This window comes from Pleurodeles waltl, chromosome 8 (genome assembly GCF_031143425.1).
Source record: "Pleurodeles waltl isolate 20211129_DDA chromosome 8, aPleWal1.hap1.20221129, whole genome shotgun sequence".
Taxonomy (NCBI): domain Eukaryota; kingdom Metazoa; phylum Chordata; class Amphibia; order Caudata; family Salamandridae; genus Pleurodeles; species Pleurodeles waltl.
The window spans coordinates 313,105,638-313,131,537 of record NC_090447.1 but is presented as its reverse complement, the minus strand read 5'-3'; the positions used below and the strand labels follow the sequence as shown (position 1 = coordinate 313,131,537).

The 25,900-nt window shown below is 40.8% G+C and overlaps 1 protein-coding gene across 1 annotated transcript in view; it reads left to right on the top strand.

Moving 5' to 3' along the window:
• CHD1L (chromodomain helicase DNA binding protein 1 like) overlaps positions 1–25,900 on the top strand; it is a 228,787-nt gene that overhangs the window by 102,169 nt on the left and 100,718 nt on the right. The window contains exons 11-14 of the mRNA XM_069204150.1: positions 135–208; positions 12,732–12,842; positions 22,637–22,751; positions 24,717–24,867. Coding sequence (XP_069060251.1) covers positions 135–208; positions 12,732–12,842; positions 22,637–22,751; positions 24,717–24,867 — 451 coding nt within the window. The remainder of the gene's footprint in view (positions 1–134; positions 209–12,731; positions 12,843–22,636; positions 22,752–24,716; positions 24,868–25,900) is intronic.

The window sequence follows — 25,900 nt, the reverse complement described above, 5'->3', positions numbered from 1 at the left end:
AACAGATCACGGTTAGCCTTTCTGGGATTTTAAGCAGTCTGGTTTTTTAATTGCCCTATTGTTTTTCTCGTGATTGTGTATATCGTGGTGGACACCACAAAAAGGGCATTATGGTTTATGTTTTGTATCCCCAGAGACCATCGTGTTTTGATATTCTCTCAGATGACCCGAATGTTGGATATTCTCCAAGACTACATGGAATACAGAGGTACATTTTGTTACCTTTCTAAAACATATTAAGGTTGAGACTTGCACTCTTTTCAGTTTAATTCCCTTGTATTGAATTAGGGAATATTGGTTAGGTAAACTGCTGTGCAAGCCATTGCTAAAGGAATCAAAGTCCTGTAACCATGGTTGGTGTACCCCTGTGCCAGTGTTCTGTACTGATACTGCATGTCTTTCACCACCTATACTAACCTTTATTCAGGGTGAAGAAATTGCATGTGTGCGCGCTAACATGCTTGTATTTTAAATCTTCCCACCTGCTGACACTAAGGCAACGACTTGCAAAACCACATTGGAATTCGAGCAGAAAATTATCCTGTCCCAATATTTGGGCATATTTCAACTCTCCCCTCTGCCTCTGACAGTGAAGTAGCCACTCAGTTACCACCAGTATGTTATGAGCTGTTTATATAACCCCATTATCTTTTACAGGGAGTGCAGAATTATTAGGCAAATGAGTATTTTGACCACATCATCCTCTTTATGCATGTTGTCTTACTCCAAGCTGTATAGGCTCGAAAGCCTACTACCAATTAAGCATATTAGGTGATGTGCATCTCTGTAATGAGAAGGGGTGTGGTCTAATGACATCAACACCTTATATCAGGTGTGCATAATTATTAGGCAACTTCCTTTCCTTTGGCAAAATGGGTCAAAAGAAGGACTTGACAGGCTCAGAAAAGTCAAAAATAGTGAGATATCTTGCAGAGGGATGCAGCACTCTTAAAATTGCAAAGCTTCTGAAGCGTGATCATCGAACAATCAAGCGTTTCATTCAAAATAGTCAACAGGGTCGCAAGAAGCGTGTGGAAAAACCAAGGTGCAAAATAACTGCCCATGAACTGAGAAAAGTCAAGCGTGCAGCTGCCACGATGCCACTTGCCACCAGTTTGGCCATATTTCAGAGCTGCAACATCACTGGAGTGCCCAAAAGCACAAGGTGTGCAATACTCAGAGACATGGCCAAGGTAAGAAAGGCTGAAAGACGACCACCACTGAACAAGACACACAAGCTGAAACGTCAAGACTGGGCCAAGAAATATCTCAAGACTGATTTTTCTAAGGTTTTATGGACTGATGAAATGAGAGTGAGTCTTGATGGGCCAGATGGATGGGCCCGTGGCTGGATTGGTAAAGGGCAGAGAGCTCCAGTCCCACTCAGACGCCAGCAAGGTGAAGGTGGAGTACTGGTTTGGGCTGGTATCATCAAAGATGAGCTTGTGGGGCCTTTTCGGGTTGAGGATGGAGTCAAGCTCAACTCCCAGTCCTACTGCCAGTTCCTGGAAGACACCTTCTTCAAGCAGTGGTACAGGAAGAAGTCTGCATCCTTCAAGAAAAACATGATTCTCATGCAGGACAATGCTCCATCACACGCGTCCAAGTACTCCACAGCGTGGCTGGCAAGAAAGGGTATAAAAGAAGGAAATCTAATGACATGGCCTCCTTGTTCACCTGATCTGAACCCCATTGAGAACCTGTGGTCCATCATCAAATGTGAGATTTACAAGGAGGGAAAACAGTACACCTCTCTGAACAGTGTCTGGGAGGCTGTGGTTGCTGCTGCACGCAATGTTGATGGTGAACAGATCAAAACACTGACAGAATCCATGGATGGCAGGCTTTTGAGTGTCCTTGCAAAGAAAGGTGGCTATATTGGTCACTGATTTGTTTTTGTTTTGTTTTTGAATGTCAGAAATGTATATTTGTGAATGTTGAGATGTTATATTGGTTTCACTGGTAATAATAAATAATTGAAATGGGTATATATTTTTTTTTGTTAAGTTGCCTAATAATTATGCACAGTAATAGTCACCTGCACACACAGAAATCCCCCTAACATAGCTAAAACTAAAAACAAACTAAAAACTACTTCCAAAAATATTCAGCTTTGATATTAATGAGTTTTTTGGGTTCATTGAGAACATGGTTGTTGTTCAATAATAAAATTAATCCTCAAAAATACAACTTGCCTAATAATTCTGCACTCCCTGTATAAAGCTATGTAATAATTAGTATGCATATGATGAACAGCCATATTCCAGCTTTATCAGGCATGTATGCACAAGCGTAAAATGCACCTTCTTGCTTCTTTCTTTTGTTGGTCTAACCACAGCACCTTATATTGGCAGGGACTTAAGTGGTTCTGAAAGCCTAATTTTAGTTTTGGATGCTATTTGTTTGTTATGCTTGTAAAGAACTGAATTGTCCCTGTATGCTTTTAGTTCTTTTTTTGCATATGTAGGACTTTGTGAACATATTCGGAGAATGTGGGATGGTGTTATTGTCCCTTTACCGCGCTGCGTTTCTTACAGAGGTCACTAGTGGTTTCTACATTGTATAAACATGACGAACAGCAGAGTCTGATATCACATTCTAATAGTCTGCTGAGAAGATGTTTGAGGATTGATTATGCTTCTCTAATGTGTTTTTGAACCTGCTGTACAACATTCAGAAACCTTCATGCCCTTATGATCTTCCTTCTCTATCATAGTGACTTTACAAAGCGGATAACGACTTGTGTTGGTGAACAGTAGCTGCCCCATGGACTCCTTTCACTCCTGAAATCTACTTTAAATAGATTTTGGGAGTTTCTATGGATTTTGGACAAATATGAAACAGTTATAGAGTGGTTGAATACAGGCTAATTGGCATTCAATCACCTTATTCTGTGGGAAGGCCCAAGTCCCTTCTTAAAATAATTTATACGTACTCTTTTGGTACCGAGTGCATATACAGGGTTTAGCCTCCTGTCATTTTTGTGTATGTTAGATGCTGTAGTAGGGTGTTTTTGTCTAGTGCCCTGTATAGTTGAGACAGCACCTGTGCTGCATCCTCTCTAGATACATATTCTGTGTTTTAGTAGTATCTCACTCCGCATCCTCACTCACTGATGGCTGTTGTGCCCAGTGCTAGAGTTCTGTTTGTCAGGAGATATAATTTGGTCTTAGTTGGAAATTATTTGCACATTACTCGATATTTGTGAGGAAACCTCCTTCAAAAACAGACCCAAGTTACAGTTCTCTCCCCTCCAGCCAGCCCTGGTAGCTTCCTTCTGTCATGCCTGTTTCAAAGCTTTGGTTCCCTAGAAGTGGGTTGCAGGGTAGACAAATTGCGATTTTCTTAGTCTGGGCAGTCCTGATCAAGTATATAAAAGTAATATTCATGGAAGTTAGTAGAGGACCTTTGAATCTATGGCTTCTTGAGGGCAGCCATAGCATGTGCTGCCAGGGGACCCGAAACATATCTTGTTCAGAATGTTACCATGGCGTATCTTTATCTGGAGTGCCCCAGGTGAGCGTCAGAGCTAGTAAGCCTAGCCAGCTTATATCTGGAGCTACTAAGCCTCTGTATGCCAAGGTTCTACATAGTAGTTACTGAGAGATTTGTGGTGCCTTTATACTCCATTTTAATTTCCAAATTTGCCTCCAGATACTTTTAGGTGTATCTAAAGAAAAGATTATAGGTAGAATCAGACTAGGCATTAAGTTAATATTGATGCAGTTATTCTTCCCTATCCAAGAAATGTCAAACTTTGCCCACCTGTAAAGATCTTTCTGTGGCGTGTCAAGCAGTGGTGGAAAGTTACTATTGGAGAGGTTTTGTTTTTCAGAGGGGGTAATCAGTGATAGATTGTCAATGCCCATGGAGGCCCAGTCAAAACTGTATTGTGATGTCACCACCTTACTTTCTTCCAAAGCTTCCCCAACTCCCATGCCCTTAGATATTTGATAGTTGACCTTAAAACCTGCCACTGATTGAAAACCTTTGTAACTCCACCAGTAGAGCTTACCGAGAAGTTGTCATGTCAGTTAAAAAACCAACCAAAGGATGTCGTCTGCCAACAGCGCTAATTTCATCTGACCTGCCTTCAAGGGTATACCTGTTATTTCACAATTCACCATTACTTTAGTGCAAATATGGATGGGGACAACAGGCACCCCTGTCCCATGCCTTTCGCCATTGCAGTAGGGTCTGAAAAATGGGATCTTGCCTTCAGCCTGGTAGAAGGATTGTTAAAATTGGCTAGGATCAGAGGCGGAGCTTTGGACCGATGCCAGATTAGCAGAAGTGTTTTTGGATTATGCCCAGATTACCTAGTCAAAAGCCTTCTCGGGCTCCAGCAAGAGAAGGAATAACTAGATGTTGCTCATAATACCTTTATTGATTATATTGACTGCTAATTTGATGTTGTCCCCAGTCTGTGTGCCCCTAATAAAACCTGCTGGGTAAGGTCAAATAAAATTAGACCACATGTTTTTCCATTCTTGAAATCAAATTTCTGTTATAGATCTTGGTGTTGCTATTTACGGGAACAATTGTTCCACTTACAGTGCAGGTGTTTTCATTTGCTTCTCAGAGGAGTCTCCTCATCTAAGTTAGTCAGCCTGTCAAGGCACTGATTTGCAGCCTGAGATCAGTAACAGGTGGAGCCACATTGTTTTCTCAATGCCCGAGGCCAACGATCCTGCTTGCTCCTTCTTTATTAGAATTTTCTGGTATAGCTGCAAGCCTTTGTTCAGTTGTGGCATTTTCCTAATTTTTATGATATTTAGCTTCTATCCTAGAATCGATGTAGCATGTCAGTATTGCCTCTTCTACACATACATTTACCCATTCATCCAGCCATCCACTAATAGACTTATTATACAACCATGCAAAACACCCCTGTAAGGGACTCATTCATGCACTAATTATCCATAGACTCAGTTACCTGTTTTTTAATGCATCTATTCACTTACCCGCACATTGACCCACTCACTCTCCCATTCACTCAACCACAAGTCTGAGAGGGGCAGAATTGACATGCTTTCCTTTCTTTTATTTCCTCAACATGCCTCTTGCAGATCAGATGTCCAAGCCTACTCCTGATCAAGTGAGACCCTGATATCTAAATGGCAAAAGCTTTATGAAAGCCTTCCATGAATCGTCCAACCCTTGTGAGTAAATGGACTGCCAAATAAATTTTGGGTTTGCATCCTTCATTGCCTTCAGCCACTTGAAGGGTTTATGCTCTCTGTAGACTGTGTAAAATGAGCAAGTAGCACTTTAGGCTCAGTCAGTGGAAAAGCAAAATTTTTCATTAAGATGCCATATCCGTTCCCTGGACAAGAGTTGCCATTTGATTCCCACCTCTTATTATTCCTTTCCCATCTATTAGACAGAGTCAGACTGACACAAACTCTTTCATGAGTCTGGGCATTAGAAAAGTCCCAGTTATGCACAGTATGAGCCTTCACCTTAAAAGGTCTGATCTTTTCACTCGCCACCTTGTATTTTAGGTTGCCTTGGAAGGCATTTATACCTTTTGTAGTGTTCCTAGCAGCCTTTTGTGGTGCCCCAGCTGCCATTTCTCTTCTTGTTACTGAAGACAGTTATGATGTTTAAATGATGATAGATGAGCCCTGCAATCTAGGTAGGACCTTTTTCAGTGGCCTCTACGATTGGTCTGTTAAATTATTTTAGCTGAAGAGCATTGTCCTAAATAGGAGAAAGCCTTCAGGAGTCAAGAATGCATTTATTCCTCATCTCCTCCAATAGCCAGACAGGTTTCTTTTTGTCTGGGCTCAGTGACCTCATGTATCATCTTCAACCTGAATTCCAGGCTCCACCTGAAAACATTGCAGGATAGTCAAGGCGAATGATGGCGGCAAGAAATAATAAATTTTGAGGACAGCGTGCGTCTGTGTCCAAGGTGATGCCTGAAAAAGAACATGTTCGGGTGGCTCTACTTCCAGAAATCTTCACATGCAGTAAATTGTGATATGTGCCTCATAGGGATGGCTTACCCCCTTGACGAAACCTAGGAAAGACATGAGATACATACTGTGGAATGTCACCTCTTTAGTACTAATTATTGCCACTCAGACTGAGAGAGGTCCAGGCTCTGTTCATTAAGGGCCGTCCTATCAGGTTGAAAATTAATATTGAGAGCTCAGCTGGGAGCATTCCTGGAGGTAAACTAGAATTTTATATCAAGCAAAGCATTAATCTTGCAGTCTTTTACACAAGCTGCTGTGTCCACTTGAAGTCACTGACAGCTATATGTGTCTATATAGAAAGCACGAAACATTACAAGACTCCGGGTCAATTTTTTTGATGGAATATGAATGTCTCTATCTACGCATACCAAACCTGCGGGGTTTTGAAGTCTATACATTTGTGCTTAATTTCATACAAGAAGACCCACCTCTTCCAAGGATACCTTCATCCTACATATCAAAATCAAACGTGATATTAAACTATTATTATATAACATCCTACTACAGGGCAGTTTCATTCACATCGTTTCATACTTAACTACTGTCTTGATTCATATAGATAGGCTGATACTCTGGTGTGGCTAGCATCGATGAGTAAACATTTTGAAATAATAAGGTTCTCTTTATGCCCCTCTTCCAAATTTGATGACAATCCGGTGACTTTAAGAGCCTGCAATAAAGACATTGATAGTGTAGTGTGTAGACCAAAGAGTTTCTTTCCTCTGTGTTAAGAAGTAAGTCCACAAATCGAAGACTCGTTTGGTAGGTCTTTATTGTACAGCATCCACAACAGTGCCAGCTGCTTACTCCCTCCTTCCTTCAACTCCCAACCGTCCCTCCAAGAATCCTCACGACATCTCCCTTCTATTCTCTGACATAATTGGATCAATGATGTCAGAGACCAGCCAAGTCCACAACACATCTCCCTCCTATAGAAATAGCAAATAACTTAACTATATTTCAATAACATTACAAACACATTGACAGGAAGAATACAAGAAAGCGAATTGGGATCAACACAATGCAACACCTAAAAAGAGAATAGTGGGCTCGTTGGCAAGATGTAGCCATAGCTAATGCAACTAAAAATAAAAACCATAAATGATCAATTTATAATCACACACCATGTTACTGTCATAGCTTCCTTAACGTGTAAATTCCTCTAAGTATTTGGGAACTGTTTTATTCCTTACACTCCTTCTACTCTTCTCTCCAGGAACAGATCCACCAATATCTTCCTCCTTGTACATTCTCTCAGTCATTGGTCTGTCATTCACACATTTGGCTAAGCGCGACATGCTCCACACATCACCCCCTTCCAGAACAAGAACATTCCTTCTCACTTGCACAATTTTCTGCGATCCCTTAAATTTAAACGCCCCATTCCTTGACCAAAAAGGTTTTTTTAACATACACTATGTCACCTAAATGCCACAATCTTTGATGAGCACCATGTTTAACATAAAATGCTTCCTTATATTTTGCTTGATTCGCAATAACTCTGTGTCAGATAGAATCGTCACCAACTGGTGATTCCCCGATCTCCGTATCAGCCAACAACCACAAGGAATTAAGTTTAGAACCTTCCAATCTACCTCTCAGTATTCTAAAGGGGGACATACCCGTAACCGCATTAGGAGCATTCCTGTGGGCCCATAATTTCTCCCTGAGGACAGTTTTTAAAGGGATACTATTGTCCATGGCAGTCTGTGCACTAGCTACCACCAACTGGTTAATTTTTTCAACCAACCCATTGGCTTGGGGGGAATATAATGTGGTGCGAAAGTGAGAGATAGCCAAATTGTTAAGAAAGTTCTTCATTTCCAGTGAAGTAAATTGCACACCATTATCAGTGACTATCACTTTCGGAATATCTTCGCATGCAAAAAAATCAGTTAAAAACTCTATGACAACTTTAGTGGTGATAGCACTCACACAACTAGCAGTGACCCACTTGGACATATAATCAACAAACACAATTACAAATCTTTCATTGTGAGGTAGAGTTTCAAACGGTCCCACAAGATCTAATCCTAGTTTGCACCATGGTTCATCAGGAGCACGAACCGGTGATAAAGGAGCAGTTCTTACACTTTTGGATTTATCACTCCTTGCACAATACATACATTTATTTACGACTGCCTCAACTTGTCTATCTAGGCCTGGCCACCAGTAGCATTCTCTGACACTAGCTTTGGTTAAGTTCCTACCTAATTGTCCCTCATGAGCTAAATTGACCAGTCTCTCGTGCAACCCAGCTGGAGAAACCAACCTATCACATCTGTACAGATCATTTCCAACAATACTCAATTCATCTTTGATGTTCCAAAATGCTTTAACAGCATCTGGACAGTTGCCTAAATCAGGCCAACCCTTCACAACATATTCTGAAACCAGAATGTGAATGGTGTCTCTTTCGCATTCTGACTCCCATTCTTCCTTATCAATAGCTGGTTCCTTAATCCACAAAATTGGAATCTGTTCATCCGTAGAATGGTCCGTCAAAGGTAATCTAGAAAGGAAATCTGCTGGAATGTTTTCTTTCCTTGGTAGGTATTCCACATGAAAATTATATTCCATTAAATCTTCTACCCAACGTTTGATACGAGGAGTTGTGTTTTCTATATTACGGCAGAAAAACATCTGCACCAATGGCCTGTGATCACTTCTAAGTACAAATGGTAACCCCCACAGGTAGTACTTAAAATGATTAATGGCCCAATTGCATGCCAAAGCTTCCCGCTCTATTACTGAATAGCGTACTTCTACCTCTCTAAGAGAACGAGTGGCAAAAGCCACTACTCTCTCTTAACCATCTACCAATTGTGAGAGAACTGCACCCAAACCCTTCAGGCTAGCATCCGTGTACAGCAAAGTTTTCCTCCTAGTATCAAAATGGCCCAGTGTAGGCATCTCTCCAATTCTGGATTTAACAATGTTAAAAACCTCTCCACACTCCGAGGACCACACAAAATCCACTCCTTTCTTTAACATGGCTCTTAAAGGTTGTACTACACTCGCAAAGTTCCTAATAAACTTCGAGTAATATTCTGCTAGACCAAGAAATGAACGCACTTGAGCTTTGTCAGAGGGAGTTGGCATTGATATGATTGATTTGGCCAGTGTCACTTTAAGTTTGACACCATCGCCAGAAATGGTGTGCCCCAGGTTAACCCTTTTTCCTTTAATCTCCTCAAAACTTCTCTGAGAGCAATGTCATGCTCCTCTTCGTCTTCACTATAAATTAGCATATCGTCTTGAAAGAATAAGACAGAACTGAAACCCTCAAGCACTTCTTTCATTATTCTTTGAAAACACGCAGCAGCCGACGCTAAGCCAAATGGCATTCTAATAAACCTAAAAGCTCCCAAAGGCATAACAAAAGAAGTTAAGTGTCTCGAGTCCTCATGAAGTAAAATTTGATGGTAGGCTGCCGATAGATCTAACACACTAAATACCTTGGCCTGTGAAAGCATGGTTAAGGTTTCATTAATATTCGGCAAAGGTTGGCGATCTACCCAAATGCACTGGTTGAGACCCCTCAAGTCCACACATATTCTAATTTTAGAACCATTGTCCTTGGGAACTAAAACAATGGGAGCCAACCATTCCGAAGCTTCAATTTCCTCTATAACTCCCAAACTCAACAACCTGTTAAGCGCATCCTGCAATGGAGACAACATCAAATGAGGTACTTTCCTTACTTTATGTACTACTGGTTTAGCGGAAGATTTCAAAATGATTTTATGCTTGAAATCTGCCAACAACCCCAATTTGTCACTGAACACTTCAGGAAATTCATTCACACTAGAAGCATCATTTCCTATATGAGATATGGAAAGAACTTGTTCTGGGGAATTTGGGTTGAGAATAATGCCCAGATCTTTTTGATGTCTCCACCCCAACAAGTTGTCTCCTCGTTTGGCCACATAAATTTTCCCTACAGTTGCACGCCCTTTGAATTTGACTGTCATCAATGAAAAGCCAAATAAATCAATCCTCTGTCCACCATAGCCTATGGGGTTAGTGTCAGGAGAGGAAAGTTCAATGTGGTCATTACCAAAAATTACCTCCCAGTTTTTATCACCTATTAAGGTAAAAGGAGATTCTGAGTCCGCAAGGACAGGAACAACTTTACCATCAATTTCTACATCCCATTTTGGCATAACTAACTTGGTGTCACTCCTTATAGAGGAATTCTGAGTATCAGGACACTTTACATTTAAGATCAACTGTTGACTTGACACTACTTCATCTTCTGAGTTTTGCAAACTTTTGCTAAATGTCCTTTCTTTCCACCATTTCAGCAGTTGACATTCCTAGCAAAACATCTCGGATTGGTTGCTAAATGTCTAGTGTTGCCACATTTGTAACATTTAAGTTTGGGCTCTTTGGGCATCTCACTGCCCCCTTTAAGATGACTTGTCGCTGATTTCTGTATGATATTCCTTTCTTGTAAGCCTTCTTGAGTGGAAATTCTAGCTACTGCTGGATTCAATGAGGAATCATTTCCTTAATTTCCTTAACCCAGGAAGTGCCATGCTCTAAACTCTCCACAATAACAACAGCTTCTTCCAGAGAGAAATTTTTTGCGAACAACTTTTTTGCACTCGGATTATTGGTACATCTTACCAGTTGATCCCTGATAAGAGAGTCAGTTAAACCAGCAAATTCACAAATCTAGCTTGTGCTCTCATGAAGAATTTATGTCTTTCCATGACTATATTTATCCGGGTATCAAAATGTTTCTTTAACATCATAACTGACATATCATATGCATCCCTAGGGTCACCATTTGCAGTGCCAATCGTAATTGGATCAAGGCTGTCATAGACATTCCTTCCTTCAATACCTAAATTATGCAGAAGAATTCCTTGTTTCCTTGCTGGTGAAAATTTTTCTCCGCCAATGCCAATCAAGTAAGATTCAAAAAGATTAATCAATTTTTTCCAAGGTAGAACAGGTTCCCCACGATCAGATACAAATTGTGGTGGTTGAGACAGACTGAGAGTAGCCATTTGAGACATACTGTAGAAAATATGCTTCAAGAAAAATAAATCAATAAATAAATAGTAATACAATGAAATATTCAAAATCCTTTAAGTACTTAAGTCAAGAATAGTTATGTTATATACATATTGTCCTTTCTTCCATTTCAATAAAATATAACACTTCCAGGAACCAAGTGTACACAAATGTATATGTATATGTGGTTTTGTGCCACGAGGCAAAAAGGAGTTAGCAGTCTAGACACTGTTTCAGTAAAACATGCGGGATCTGACATCTGTGTCAGTCTCGCAATGCAGCAGAGTGGAAGTCAAATGTTGGCGAGACTCGCGCCATGTCGCGCTTCGTGGCAGTCTCCTCAGGGCAAAGTCCTTGGAACGCCGGTGAAGCCAAACGCGCACGTTCGCATGAGAACTTTGGAGCGCGCGCTGTTTCACACGCTCGTGCAATGGTGATATTTTTTCCGGTTTTTTAATTGCGCACGTCCTTCAAGAGCGCGCCAGCCAACACTCTCGAGCCACTGCTGCCAACACGTGACATTCACAAAAATGAAATGCGTCCGAATACCTTCTGTTCCCGTCACCAGGACCTGCAGTTCAGCAATTTCCAAGGAGCTACAGCGGATCACGGCACACTCCAACCTGCGGCGCCACTCCACACGGCTGCAGGTCAGAACTCCAGGCTGCCGAACATCAAGAGGGAAAGAAAACCGCTTTGTCACAGCCCATAATACTGCACAACGTTGGAGTACTTGAAGTATCAGCACAGCGCTTCCTCACAACTGTACAGAACTTGACAGAAGCCCAGCCGTCAGTCCATCACGCACCAGGTTCGGTGGATGCTGTAGACCCTCATCACCACTGTTAAGAAGTAAGTCCACAAATCCAAGACTCGTTTGGTAGGTTTTATTGTACAGCATCCACAACAATGCCAGCTGCTTACTCGCTCCTTCCTTTAACTCCCAACCGTCCCTCCATGAATCCTCACAACATCTCCCTTCTATTCTCTGACATCATTGGACCAATGATGTCAGAGACCAGCCAAGTCCACAACACTCTGGTTCGCCATCAAAAAAGAAAGCTGCACTCTAATAAGGCCATCTGTACAGTCTCATCTTCTGAGCAGGTGTGTATATAAAATAAATAAACAAAGAGAATTAGCTGTTGTTCTGAATTCAAGGACTTTTTCTTCTGAGGAATGAGAAGGATCCATTGTGAAGGATTCGTGACAAAAATGAAATGTTTGTTACGATGTATAGCAAAGTCTTTTGAATGTATAAATGTGGGATTTTTGGCACTGAATTGCTGGCAAAAATACATTTAAAGACAAAAGGGTAGTAAATAGTGTTAAGTATTATTTGCCTGTGTGAGAAAGATTTCTAATGCAGAGGATTGCCATTTTGTTATGGGTAAGTAGTCTGTTGTTTCTGAACCACAGCATGCACATTCTAATTCCTGTAATTCTTTCTTAAATGTAAGCTTTCAAGTCCACTTGTTGTTAATAGTTTTACACCAAGATTTGCTATTTATCTTCTACATACATTGTGTGTTTTTCAGGTATACAGACTCAGTTAAGGTTCTTTTCAGTGTTTGTTTTCAAAGTTATTGTTACTTTTCTACAGAATTGGAGTAAATCGTTTGAAACGTTTGCCTTATGGTTACTTATTGGTGAAGCATTTAAAGCTGATTTGAATGCTTTAAATATAACAACAGTCGTATAGCCTTTGTTTTTTTCCAAAAGGTTACAGCTATGAGAGGCTGGATGGATCTGTGAGAGGAGAAGAAAGGCATCTTGCCATTAATAACTTCAGCCGGGAGCCAGTGTTTGTTTTTCTTCTCAGCACCAAGGCAGGTAATCGAGTATTGAAGAAACTGCATTTAATAGCACATATTTTTTTACTTTAGTACCCTACCCTGTATTTCATTTTATAAATAAGCAAAAGTTCAGATGCAGTTGTCACTTATCTGAGATAGCCTCAGTAGTCAGTCTTTAATGCATATTGGACTTCATATTGTGATTAAACGGGGCAAATCATTGAACTTCTCTTCTCATGCTAATAGATGTTGCTTCAGAAAGAATTAAGAAGAAAATTAACTTTTCCTGAAAAGAAAGAACCCGAATATGGAAAAGCACCTGATTAGATTTTCTTCCTAGTGGCTTTTATTCTTTCTAGTGAGTATAGTTGCATTCTGTAGAAATCCGTATAATGCACCTCACAACTCCGGTCAAATTGATGATAAAGTAACTTTGGTAGTGCAGAAATGTTTGTCCTTACGTGCTGAAAGAATTTCAGTCCCTTTTGAATGCAGCTAAATGGAAATTCTGCAGAACTGGATATTTTGTACATTCACATGTTTGAAGTATTTGCTTTCATCTGGCTGGGGCCCCTGTGATTTTAAATATAGCAATGAACATTATCAACATACACATGTCTATATACATCTACATAATAGTGTTTTCAGTAAAACATTCAACTCACAGAAAAATGTTCAGTCTTAAACCAAAATAGTAAATGTGCAGAGTACTGTACTCTCTGTACTGGTCATCATACTTCAGGTTTCTATCACAAATCATGATAGGGTAGAGGAGGTTTCCCAGTAGGTATATCACATGTGACCCTGAAAGTAGGAATATTTATGATATGATGTATGCCCACATTATCACAAAGAGCCAGTGGTTCCAGTTCTGGCTGATGTAATCTCCTCTCGCCAAGGGATGATGCTTGACTTTTATTCAAGGTTCCAGAATTTGCCCAAACCATAGCCTCCATTACTTTCATTACAGGCACCAATGACCTCAGCAGCACCTCTTTAACCAGAAACTGGCACTACTGAACATGAAGTGAAATAGAGAAGAACTGAGCAATGTGGGTCCCTTGCTCGCTGCACCCCTGGATTCAAGCTTACCTGACTGAAGAGGGATGATACCCCGAAACCGGACCCAGGATGCTCCTTTCCGGTCCAGGGACGGCCTGGCTTGGCAGTTTGGGCTCAACTGTTTCCATGGGAAGCAAGGTCAAGACCGATTTGCATATTGCTGGGTCCAAACTGGGGTGATGTGGCGAGCTAAATAACAATGGATTAAACCCAGATCTGATACTGGGGGTGAGAGTTTGAAAAGTTTCAGCACTGCTTTCATCATTTTATTTTGTGATGTTGGTTTCACAGACCAGAAACCTTTTGTGGTGCTAGAGGATTGAACACAAGGCCACCCAGAAGAAAAGCCTTTATCAGTAAAACCAGTTTAAGCAATCACAGCAGTCTTACAGACAGCTTTGTCATCACCAGCTATACATAGATGTTCGGTGACATGTGTAGCTGCAGCTACACATGCTGTGCATTACTTCTGCCATCTAGTGTTGGGCTTGGAGTGTTACAAGTTGTTTTTCTTCGAAGAAGTGTTTTTGAGTCACGAGATCGAGTGACTGCTCCTCTTCGGTTCCATTGCGCATGGGCATCGACTCCATTGTTAGATTGTTTTCTTTCCGTCGGGTTCAGACTTGTTTCCTCTCGCTCTGAGATTTCGATTCGGAAAACTTTGAAAACACTTTCTTTTTGTCTGTATTGTATTGATCGGGTTTACATCTTCCATCGACACATTGGTACCGTCGGAGAAGTCAACTCTACTCGCCATTCGGGGCGCGCGCGCGCCCAACTCGGGCCTAGTCGGGCTGACCGCGTGGAAGCCTCATGGATCGTCTCCATTCCGGTTCTGTCCTCAGTACCACGCGAAACATCCTTATACAGACCAGCATCTCGTCTGTAATCTTTGCCTTTCCCCAGATCATTGGGAAGAAAATTGTGAGGCCTGTCGATCCTTCCGTTCCAAAAAGACTCTTCGAGACAACAGGGCACGAAGACTCGAAATGGCGTCGAGAAGCACCGAACATCACGACGTGAAGGAGGAAGAAATCATGCAAACAGCAGTCTCCGTTCGAGGTTCTGATTCCGAACATGAATCAAAGGAAGACAGACCGGTCACGGTGGGACAACATGTGAGTACGCCTGCCCCTGTGCCCTCACAAAAGCAAAAACATAAGGCCTTGGGTATGCCACTGCCGGAATGTCATGGCTCGGCCCGAAAAAAAACTACCGGTGACCAAACTACCAGTTTGGCACCGAAAAAAGCCACTCCTCCCAAAACATCGGAGGCAACAAAAGGCACCCTGTCCGACTCCAGCAAACACCATTTTTCGGAGTCGAAAATTCAAAAATCGATTTCGGAGCCGAGGGCATCCACTGCGTCATCTTTTTCAATCCCAAAAAAGCCTGCTTCGGAGCCGAAAAGGCCAGCATACACAGAGAAGCATGGACTTTCAAAGATACTGAAAGAAAGGCACAAACCCTCTGAGGAGGAGTATCAAATACAACCAATACTTGAAGCCAGGATTCACATCCATAAAGAAACAGGCAGGATCCTAACAGCACCTCCTCTAAAACCAAAGAGAAAGCTAGCCTTTCAGGAGGAATTGGACACTATGCAGCCTACAGCAAAATTGTCAAAGCAGAAGGAGAAACCACCACCTCCTTAGTCTTCTCCTCCTCATTCTTCTCCTCACTCTCCACCTCTCCTTCTATTAGTCCTACACCAATGCAGTCACCCACTCACTCTTTCGACTCACAACAGGACATTGTAGATCCATGGGACCTTTATGATCCAGATCCCATTCCTAGCAATGACCCAGACAGCTATCCCTCTAAACCTTCACCACCTGAGGATAGCACTGTGTACAATCAAGTTCTAGCTAGGGCTGCAGCATACCATGGGGTCACCATGCATACCGAACTACTGGAAGAGGTTTTTTTGTTTAATACCCTATCGTTAACATACTCAAAATACCAATGCCTTCCCATGCTCCCAGGCATGTTAAAACACACCGATCAAATATTAGGTGAGCCTGTTAAGGCACGTATAATAAGGCCCAGGATAGAGAAGAAGTACAAACCTCCACCCTTTGATCCTGATTATATAACACATCAAGTACCTCCTGATTCGGTGGTAATTATTGCCTTCCAGAAAAAGAGCAAACAGCCAGTCATCAGGAGATGCTCCCTCACCTGACAAATAGAGCAGAAAATTTGATGCTGCAGGAAAGAGGGTTGCATCCCAGGCAGCGAATCAGTGGAGGATAGCTAACTCTCAAGCACTGTTAGCTCGATATGACGGAGCCGTTGAGACGAGATGCAAGACATAATCCAGCATCTCCCTAAAGAACACCAGAAAAGGGCACAAGTATTAATGGAAGAAGGGCAAGCCATTACTAATAATCAAATCCGATCTGCCCTAGATGCAGCAGACACTGCAGCTAGAAGTGTCAATACTGCAGTAACAATACGTAGGGATGCATGGCTCAGGTCTTTGGGTTTTAAACCCAAAATACAGCAGGCTGTGTTAAATATGCCATTCAATAAAAAACAACTTTTTGGCCCGGAAGTTGACACAGCCATAGAAAAATTACACAAAGATTCAGACACGGCAAAGGCAATGGGTGCACTATACTCGACACCATACAGGGGATCCTTTCGGAAACCTCAGTTTCGAGGTGGTTTCAGACCACAGACAACAGAGGCATCCACATCTCAGGCAAAACCAACCTACCAACCACAATAACAACGAGGCGGTTTTAGGGGCACTTATAGAGGGCAGTACCCCAGAAATAGAGGGATATTTCAGACCTCTAGGTAACCTCCACAGCACCGTAAGCAGTGACTTGTCTCATCCCCTTCCACTCCACACGTCTCCTGTGGGGGGAAGACTACAACAGTTCCACACAAATTGGCAAAAATGTACCACAGACAATTGGGTACTATCAATTATCCGCAATGGCTATTGCCTAGAATTGATACACACTCCTCCAAATATACCACCAAGGTCACACAAACTATCCACAGAACACATCAGTCTTTTGCAGGAAGAAACCTAATCTCTATTACTCAAACAAGCAATAGAATCGGTACCACAATCTCAAATAGGGACAGGAGTTTACTCACTATATTTCCTGATTCCCCAAAAAGATGGCACCCGCAGACCAATATTAGATCTCCGAACCCTCAATCTTTACATCCTGTCAGAACATTTTCACATGGTAACTCTACAGGATGTTATCCCACTACTCCTCCTGCGCAAGGAAATTTCTCAGGTTTGTCATTCAAGGAAAGCACTATCAGTTCAAAGTGTTACCCTTTGGAATAACAACAGCTTCAATGGTATTCACAAAGTGCCTAGCAGTAGTCGCAGCCTACCTAAGAAGACAACATATACATGTCTTTCCAAATCTAGATGATTGGCTAATAAAATCAAACAGTCACACGCAGTGCCAAAACCATATGGTTTACGTAATACAAACATTGCACACAGTAGGGTTCTCAATAAATTACCAAAGTCACATCTACAACCGGCACAAATACAACAGTATTTAGGTGCAATACTAAATACTCAAAAGGTGCTAGCATGTCTAAATACGCAAAGAATACAAGCATTCAAAAATATAGTCACACAAATACAAACAAATCAACTGTACACTGTCAGATTTGTCATGAAGATTTTAGGGATGATGGCATCATGTATTGTAATTGTTCCACACGCAAGACTAAGCATGCAGTCCTTACAACAGTGCCTTGCACAACAATTGTCACAGGCAGACGGTCAACTTCAAGATCTAGTGTTGATAGACCGCCAAACATGCATGTCCCTTCAGTGGTGGAATTCCACAAATCTAAGCAAAGGGTGGCCATTTCAAGACCCTGTGCCTCAGACCATAATTACAACAGATGCATCAATGATTGGTTGGGGAGCTCACCTAAACAATCACAACATTCAAGGACAATGGGATGCCAAACACAAACAGCTACACATAAATCACTTACGGTTGTTAGCTGTCTTCAAAGCTTTTCAGCCTCTTCTCACACAGAAGAATGTCCTTATCAAAACAGACAACATGACCACCATGTATTACCTAAACAAACAAGGAGGGACACATTCGTCCCAACTCTCCCTTCTAGCCCCAAAAAATTGGAAATGGGCAATCCACAACCAAATTCACCTGTTAGCACAATACATTCCAGGGATAGACAATCAATTGGCCGATATCCTCTGCAGAAATCACCAACAAACACACGAATGGGAGATTCACCTTCAAGAACTTCAAAAATACTTTCAACAATGGGGAACACCAAACATAGATCTGTTCGCCACAAGCGAAAACGCAAATGCCAAATCTTTGCATGCAGACACCCACATCCCCTATCCAAGGGCAATCACCATGGATCAATTGGTCAGGGATATTTGCTTACGCCTTTCCCCCTCTCCCACTCATTCCGTTTCTAGTCAACAAGTTACGACAAACCTCACTCAGCATGATACTCATAGCACCAACATGGGCACGTCAACCGTGGTACACAATATTTTTAGACCTATCAGTAGTACCAAACTCCCAGACCGACCAGATCTGTTGACACAAAACAAAGGCCAAATCAGTCACCCGAATCCCAAAACACTCAATCTAGCAATTTGGCTCCTGAGGTCATAGAGTTTGGATATTTACACCTCCCATCAGAATGTATGGAAGTTATTAAACAAGCAAGAAAACCCACTACTAGACAGTGCTATGCAAACAAATGGAAAAGATTTGTATATTACTGTCAATCTAAACATATTCACCCTTTTACAGCATCAATACAAGATATTGTATGCTATTTACTTTATTTACAAAAATCAAATTTAGCATTCTCTTCCATAAAAATTAATCTTACTGCAATTTCAGCACATTTCAGAATATACAGCAAAGCTCCTTATTTAGAGTTCCTGTCATTAAAGCTTTCATGGAAGGTTTAAAACGCATCATTCCACCCAGGACACCTCCAGTCCACTCTTGGAATTTAAACATAGTGCTTACACGACTTATGTGCCCTCCATTTGAACCCATGCACTCCTGTCAAATGCAATTTTTAACATGGAAGGTTGCCTTCCTAGTGGCAATTACGTATTTAAGAAGAGTAAGTGAAATTCAAGCCTTTACTATTAAAGAACCGTTCTTCCAGGTACGTAAGCATAAAGTTGTGTTAAGTACAAACCCCAAATTTCTTCCAAGGTCGTATCGCCATTTCATACAAATCAAACAGTGGAGTTTCCAGTTTTCTTCCCACCGCCACATTCTGTGTCAGAAAGAGCTCTACCATTCAGAAAGACTAAGCAACTGTTTGTAGCCTTCCAAAAACCTCATACTAGCAACCCCATATCAAAACAAGGGTTAGCAAGATGGATTGTTAGATGCATCCAAACATGCTACGTTAAAGCCAAAAGACAACTCTTAGTTACTTCTAAAGCACATTCTACAAGGAAAAAAGGTGCTACAATGTTTTTTTTAGGCAATATGCCAATGGCTGAAATATGCAAAGCAGCTACTTGGTCAACACCACATACATTCACTAAAAACTACTGTGTAGATGTTTCTATCAAGACAACAAGCCACAGTAGGGCAAGCTGTACTCGTAACATTATTTAAAACAACTTCAACTCCTACATGCTGACCACCGCTATTTTTATGGGAGGACAAACTGCTTTGTAGTCTATGAACAGCATGTGTATCTGCAGCTACACATGCCACCAAACGGAAAATGTCACTTACCCAGTGTACATCTGTTCGTGGCATGTTCCGCTGCAGATTCACATGCACCCTCCCCGGGAGCCTGTAGTCGTTTAAGTTACATTTGTACATATATATATATATATATATATATATATATATATATATATATATATATATATATATATATTTGCATTAGCATGGACATCTCTTTTATTTTATCTATATACTCTATCACTCATACCTTACCCTCTGCGGGAAAACAATCTAACAATGGAGTTGATGCCCATGTGCAATGGAAACGGAGAGGAGGAGTCACTCGATCTTGTGACACGAAGACACTTCTTCGAAGAAAAACAACTTGTAACACTCCGAGCCCAACACTAGATGGCAGAAGTAATGCACAGCATGTGAATCTGCAACGGAACATGCCATGAACAAATGTACACTGGGTAAGTGACATTTTCCATATACAGCTCTCCTCATAAACCCGACAGCCATCCATTAGCAGTGGTGCATCTGATGTGAAAGTTCAGGGCTACGCTAAAAAGGCCAACAAAAGGTCCCATTTTTTGTATTCCTTGCAGGGGATAATGAAAGACTCTTGGTATTTAGAGTTCATTTATTTTAGTATCACTTTTTTCCATTATTCTTGGTGGTGAATAAGTCAACAAGCTAGAAAATCTACCAGAAGTGAGCAGCAGCTGGTCATATACCTTCAGGTGATCCAGCTATGAATTGTGAGTTGTAATCCAATCAGATCGCTAGTATGTGCATCTTGCACTTGATATTCTTCTCATTCCCGCATCTCTTAGGTGCTCCTTAAAATCAAGACAGAAGAAAGAAGTGCACGAGCCCAGGAAGTCATGGTTTATTTGCCTGTCAGGCAGTACCTCGCTTGTCACCAAGAATGTGTCTCCACTCTGTGAGGCTAAGGGTAACATTAGAACCCAGCATCACTCAGATTGCAGCTTGGCACTTTACAACATTGATGCAGTGCAAGAGAGCATTGTGCAGGATTGTAGTGAGAGTTGTGCACTCCTTCTAAGATGTACAAGTGCAAGACCAATTCTACCTTAAATTGTAATTCGGTGAGGGTCCACCCTTATTGTACATCATACTTCATTCAAACTAGTAGGATTCCTTGCGTTTTTACTATTCCTTCTTCAAAGAGTTTATGTGAAGTTGGTTTACACTTGTGCACGGACACCACATGCTTGGGAATTGAACACCGTTCTTTTGCAGCTAATGAAACATGCACTAGATCAGTTTCGCAGGACTGACATTGTTCCATTAAAGAAGGTAATGATTCTACTGGCACTAATGCACTCAAGGAGGGTTAATGAAACAGGCATTTACAACAGAGGAACCATTCATAAATTTCTACGAGGGCAAGGTTATCTTTTGCATGAGTTTTAAGTTTATTCGGAAGGCCCCAACGTACTTCCATATTAACAAAATGCAGTCCTTCCCCTGTTTTTCCATACCCAGCTGCATGAATAGATGGATCTTTACATCTGTGCCTAAGGTTTTACCTTCAGAGTACAAAGATAAGCAGAGATTTTTGGCACTCCTAGAAAAGGGTGCGTGCCACATTGCTTGATATTTGGGCATTTTTCGGTGAGATGAATGTGATACTAAACAAAAAATATTGTTTGCCCGTTAAAATGCTAATTTTCATTGCTATTTTTAAACTTCAGGTATTCTCACTCTGATGTTGGGGAATGATTTAAACAACGAAATCTTTAAACGATACCAACGCTGTAGAACTACAATTACAGGAAAAAAACGTACTTTGTTTGTAGCACCATAGAACAATTTTGTTATGAAAAATGAAGCAGATTACCCCAGCCCTAGACATTACAAAGATTTGTATGACACAAATCCTTATTCCAATTTTACATTTACCTGTTTTACTTGGTAGCCTACCGAGTCTGTTGATGGCTTTTTTTTTTCGCAGCACGATCCGGTGATTCACTAGAGATTAAGGAGGCTATTTTAATATTTTTCACTGCAGATCTTCTGAGGAAGTCTTGAATATGAGTTGTGCTAAACTTAATAGAATAACAGCCTAGCAACCTAAGGCCAGTTTTTCAAGGGAAAATGCCTTTGGAGCATGAATTGATCCCCACTATAAAACAGTACTCGTTGTTCCTTTTAATTTGACCCTGATTATTAATTGCTCATTATTGCATTTGCTAATAGAGTAGTCAGTGCCTCTGTGGCAAGCTTCAGCCCAGGGTCACTGGGTCTGCTGAGTAGCAAAATGATCTAAAGTATTGACTAGGAATGCCCCTCTTCACTCATTGAAAGCATCCTATTGTTTACCTGCTACACAGGCCACTGGATTTTTAACACGTTAAAAGAGCCCAGTGCCTGATGTACCGTTCCCACTTATAAACCACGGATGGATGTTTATTTGCAGGTCGAAATACGACCTGCTTAATGAACATTAGTTAGGTAAGTTTTAATTTGTGACCCCTTCTGAATGGCTGCCAAGGAAGAGTTGGATGCCTGCATGGGACAGCAGTACAAAGCCATTGATGAATCCTTTTCCAAATCACATATCAGAGGGGGCGCCCCTATCAAGCCCACTCCTTTTTACAATTCTGAAAGGATTGCAAACGCCCATTTATGAGTTGTAAATAATTTTCCAAATCGTAAAAGTTTTTTGTAGATGAAGACAAGACTTTGTTGTCACAAAAGCCTGTGATTTTCTAAATCACAGAGTTTACGACCACAAAGGGCTTTGTACATTGTGTCCGTTATGCTTTGTAAGTGAGTGGGCTGGAGGTTAATTTGCCCATCTGGACTCCTACCTTGATTGATGGCACAATAAGGAGGAGGAAAGCGCCATTGATGATCTGCTGGGTTGGCATTATAGAGCAAGTAGGGCAGTGACTTGGATGGGGGTCCACAGACTATAGAATCCTGCAGTATCTCCTTTTCCATGTGCAACAGAAAAAAAAATCAAGGTTTAGAAATCTGTTGGCTTTTACGTTACTGTAACTATCCCAAAGAGGATATGTTTCCCAAAGTGATTTTCTTCTCTGTTCTTTAGGTGGAGTAGGAATGAACCTGACTGCAGCTGATACGGTTATTTTTGTGGATAGCGATTTTAACCCTCAGAATGACTTGCAAGCTGCAGCAAGGGCTCACAGGATTGGCCAGAACAAGTAAGGATGTGACTCGATTACCTGTATGGGTTGCTAAAATATAATTGTGCTTTTTAGAATTATGAGTCTGCGACCACAGCAGACACCATATACTTAACTGTGTATCTGTTGGTTATAGCAATAAATGTAATTAGTTATTTGTATATATTAACCGAAAGACACTGTTTGGTGTGATCCACGGTTTCAGTTTCCTATTTATTTTAATTAAAAAAACAAATTAACATACACACATAAAATGTTAACAGTTGTGAAAGAGTGTTAGTAATCCAGTTGATAGAAGAAAAGGATTGTAAAGGGTTTAATGAAAAGGAATCGAGGAAAAGGGCAAAATAAATGATCTTGTATGAGAACTGTTTAGGAGGTGTTATGTACAGAGTAGGCCCAAAAAAAATGTCAAAAATAAAATTTGTTTCTAAAATTAACTTGAATTGCTATGCTATATATATCAAATAGCCTTACAGTTCTGTATGTAAAGAATCACTTAATGAGTTAAGAGTTTCTTGCTCATATCTGTTGTAATTTGCCGGCCACACGTTTGCCTTCATCCTTATGAGGTCTGAAGATTGACTATCCTTACATTGCGTAATCGTGACAGTTGTTATGTATAGTGTTAAGAAACAACAGAAGTATATATTAGACATTGTGATTCCATGCAAAGTTGGTCCTCCTATGAGGTGGGGCCAAGGTTGATTTGATATTGTCATGCGACCACTTCCTCTGTCTCCCCTTAGAGGGTGACTTAACCCCCTGCACTGGTGCAAGGCTGTTTAAGAAGACCCAGGTGTAGGACAGTGATTCCCTACCTGTGGTACGGGGACTCCCTGGGGGTCCACAAGGCCTCTTCATGGGGGCCGTGAATACTTAGAAAATTAACTAATATGAACAGATTAATAAAGTGTATAGAAATAAAGTGGCTCAATATACAGTTGAAAAAATTTAAATGTACTGTAAATGTCAAGGAGGCTAAAATTTAAATTAGTATGCTCAGATTAATTCGTGGGAGAAGTGCAGGTGCATCAAACTGAATATAGTATGCACAATGTGTGACTTCAGTTTAATTTAGAAAAGCTCCGACCTTCCTATTAAAAATTGTATTTGTATTTGTTTTTAATTTTTATTTGTTTGCAAATTAAATTAAATGTGTTATCCCTTGTGTATGTGTTTGATGGAATGCTTATTTCTGTATATTTTGTGTATTGTTTTGCATTTTAAATCATAAACAATGTTTAGGCCTGGGGCCCAAGCTTCCAGTAATGATGCAGAGGGGGTCCCCGGGATCTAGTAATGATAACGTGGGGGTCCACAGAAGTCAAAAGGTTGGGAACCACTGGTCTAGGGAGTAAAGATAGAAGGAAAACGTGCAAGAGAGAAATAGACGCACATGTTCCTGCAGGCTGGTATTCAGCAGTCTAGTATCCGGAAAAGCTGAAATGGATTTCAGAGCCACAGCATCTCACAGCCAAGGATATCAAGGACCATAAGTAAGGTGAGAGAATACAGTTACTAAAGAGACAACTTCGAATATACATTAGGCTTAAAAATAACAAGGTGCAGAACTTACCCTGTGGATGCAGAGGGGACACTGCCACATAGTGTCAATCATCACTTTTTCACTGTTTGTTTTTACCATTATAATGGTCCGTGGGTGTTTAAGCAGCATTTCAACCACCTCTGGCTAAGATAAGGCATACATACTTCAGTCTTCTTAGTCTTGAACCAAGAATCTTTAAAAGTCTTTAATAATGTTTTTGGAGAGTTGGGAAATCAGTTTAGGGTCTTCAGCTGTGTTGTTTACTCTTAGGAAACTTATGACTTTTTTTCTTTCCTCAGATGTAATTTTCTAAACCTAGAAGCTTTCTAGATCTATTGTATAACTCTCCTTTTGATTTTGACTTTGTAATTTCAGTGAGTTTATGGTAACAAGCAAATATTTGTTTATGTGTGTATTTTGTTTGATTTTCACAGACCGGTAAAAATCATTCGCTTGTTGGGAAGAGATACAGTGGAAGAAATTATATATAGGAGGGCTGTGTCAAAGCTTAAACTGACCAACACCGTTATCGACGGAGGCCAGTTTTCTCTGAAAGGAAAGTCTGAAGCAGAAGCAGACATGCAGGTGAAATAGTAATCACTTTTAATTAGAAAGAATCTAATGAAGAGTTCGAGATTCTTGAGTTAAAGTATTAGAGTTTGTAAGGTCTGGTATGTTATTTTACCATTCTTTTTACATCGTCTTCCCATTTTATAATCTTTTGTATCCATTTGATGTGCCTGTCCTTTGTATTACTAATATCAAGTCACTTAAGATGCAATTGAGGGAATCATATTGTCTCTGTCAGTGGATATTTTCATTGATTTATACACTTTTGGATGCTTCTCGTTGTCATATATCTGCACATAACGACAGCAATCAGACAACACAAGCATAGCCAGCACATAGGCAAGCACCCATGTGTGGAAAGAAGGCAGGTGGACAAACTGGTAGAAGCTAAATGAACGGATGCAAATTTTAAGTCCACTTAATCTTTAGCTTCTTTACAGAGAAATTCATTTTCATGGTCAGAAAAATTGAAGATTTTTTTTTTTAAACAAAAAATTGTATTACAGTCTATTGACACCTCATACCACATCATTGATACAGAATAATAAGTGTTGCATTCACAGTTAGTTGATACATCTTTAGTATAACTCACCCACAGACCATCAACACTACTACTATTTAATCATACATGTCAGGTTCCAAAGTCTGATACATGAATGTGAAGATTGTGGCGAGCACAGATTTAACCACATTGCTACAGCCAGTGTACTGCAACAGGCCTCAGCCCATCTTTATTACTAATTTCTGGTCTCAAAGGAATGACTATTGTGCTCGAGCCTTGAAGTTCCTCTGGTTGCAACCCTTCCAGTTCAGTGGGCCAGCCTGGGTGTCTCCAGCAGTCACTCTCACTGAGGAGCGCACAACAGGAAGGCCTTTTATGGACTCTCTAGGTAGAGAAGTAGGCCGCATAAGTTCAGCATAGATTTTAAGTTGTTTATTAAAGTATATTAAGTACTCAATCCGCTGTTTGTAGTTAGGGGATTTGGCCCTGCCCCAGCAGCAGGCAGACAGTCTCTTGGCCAGCAGCAACACCAGGCCTGTGTAACGT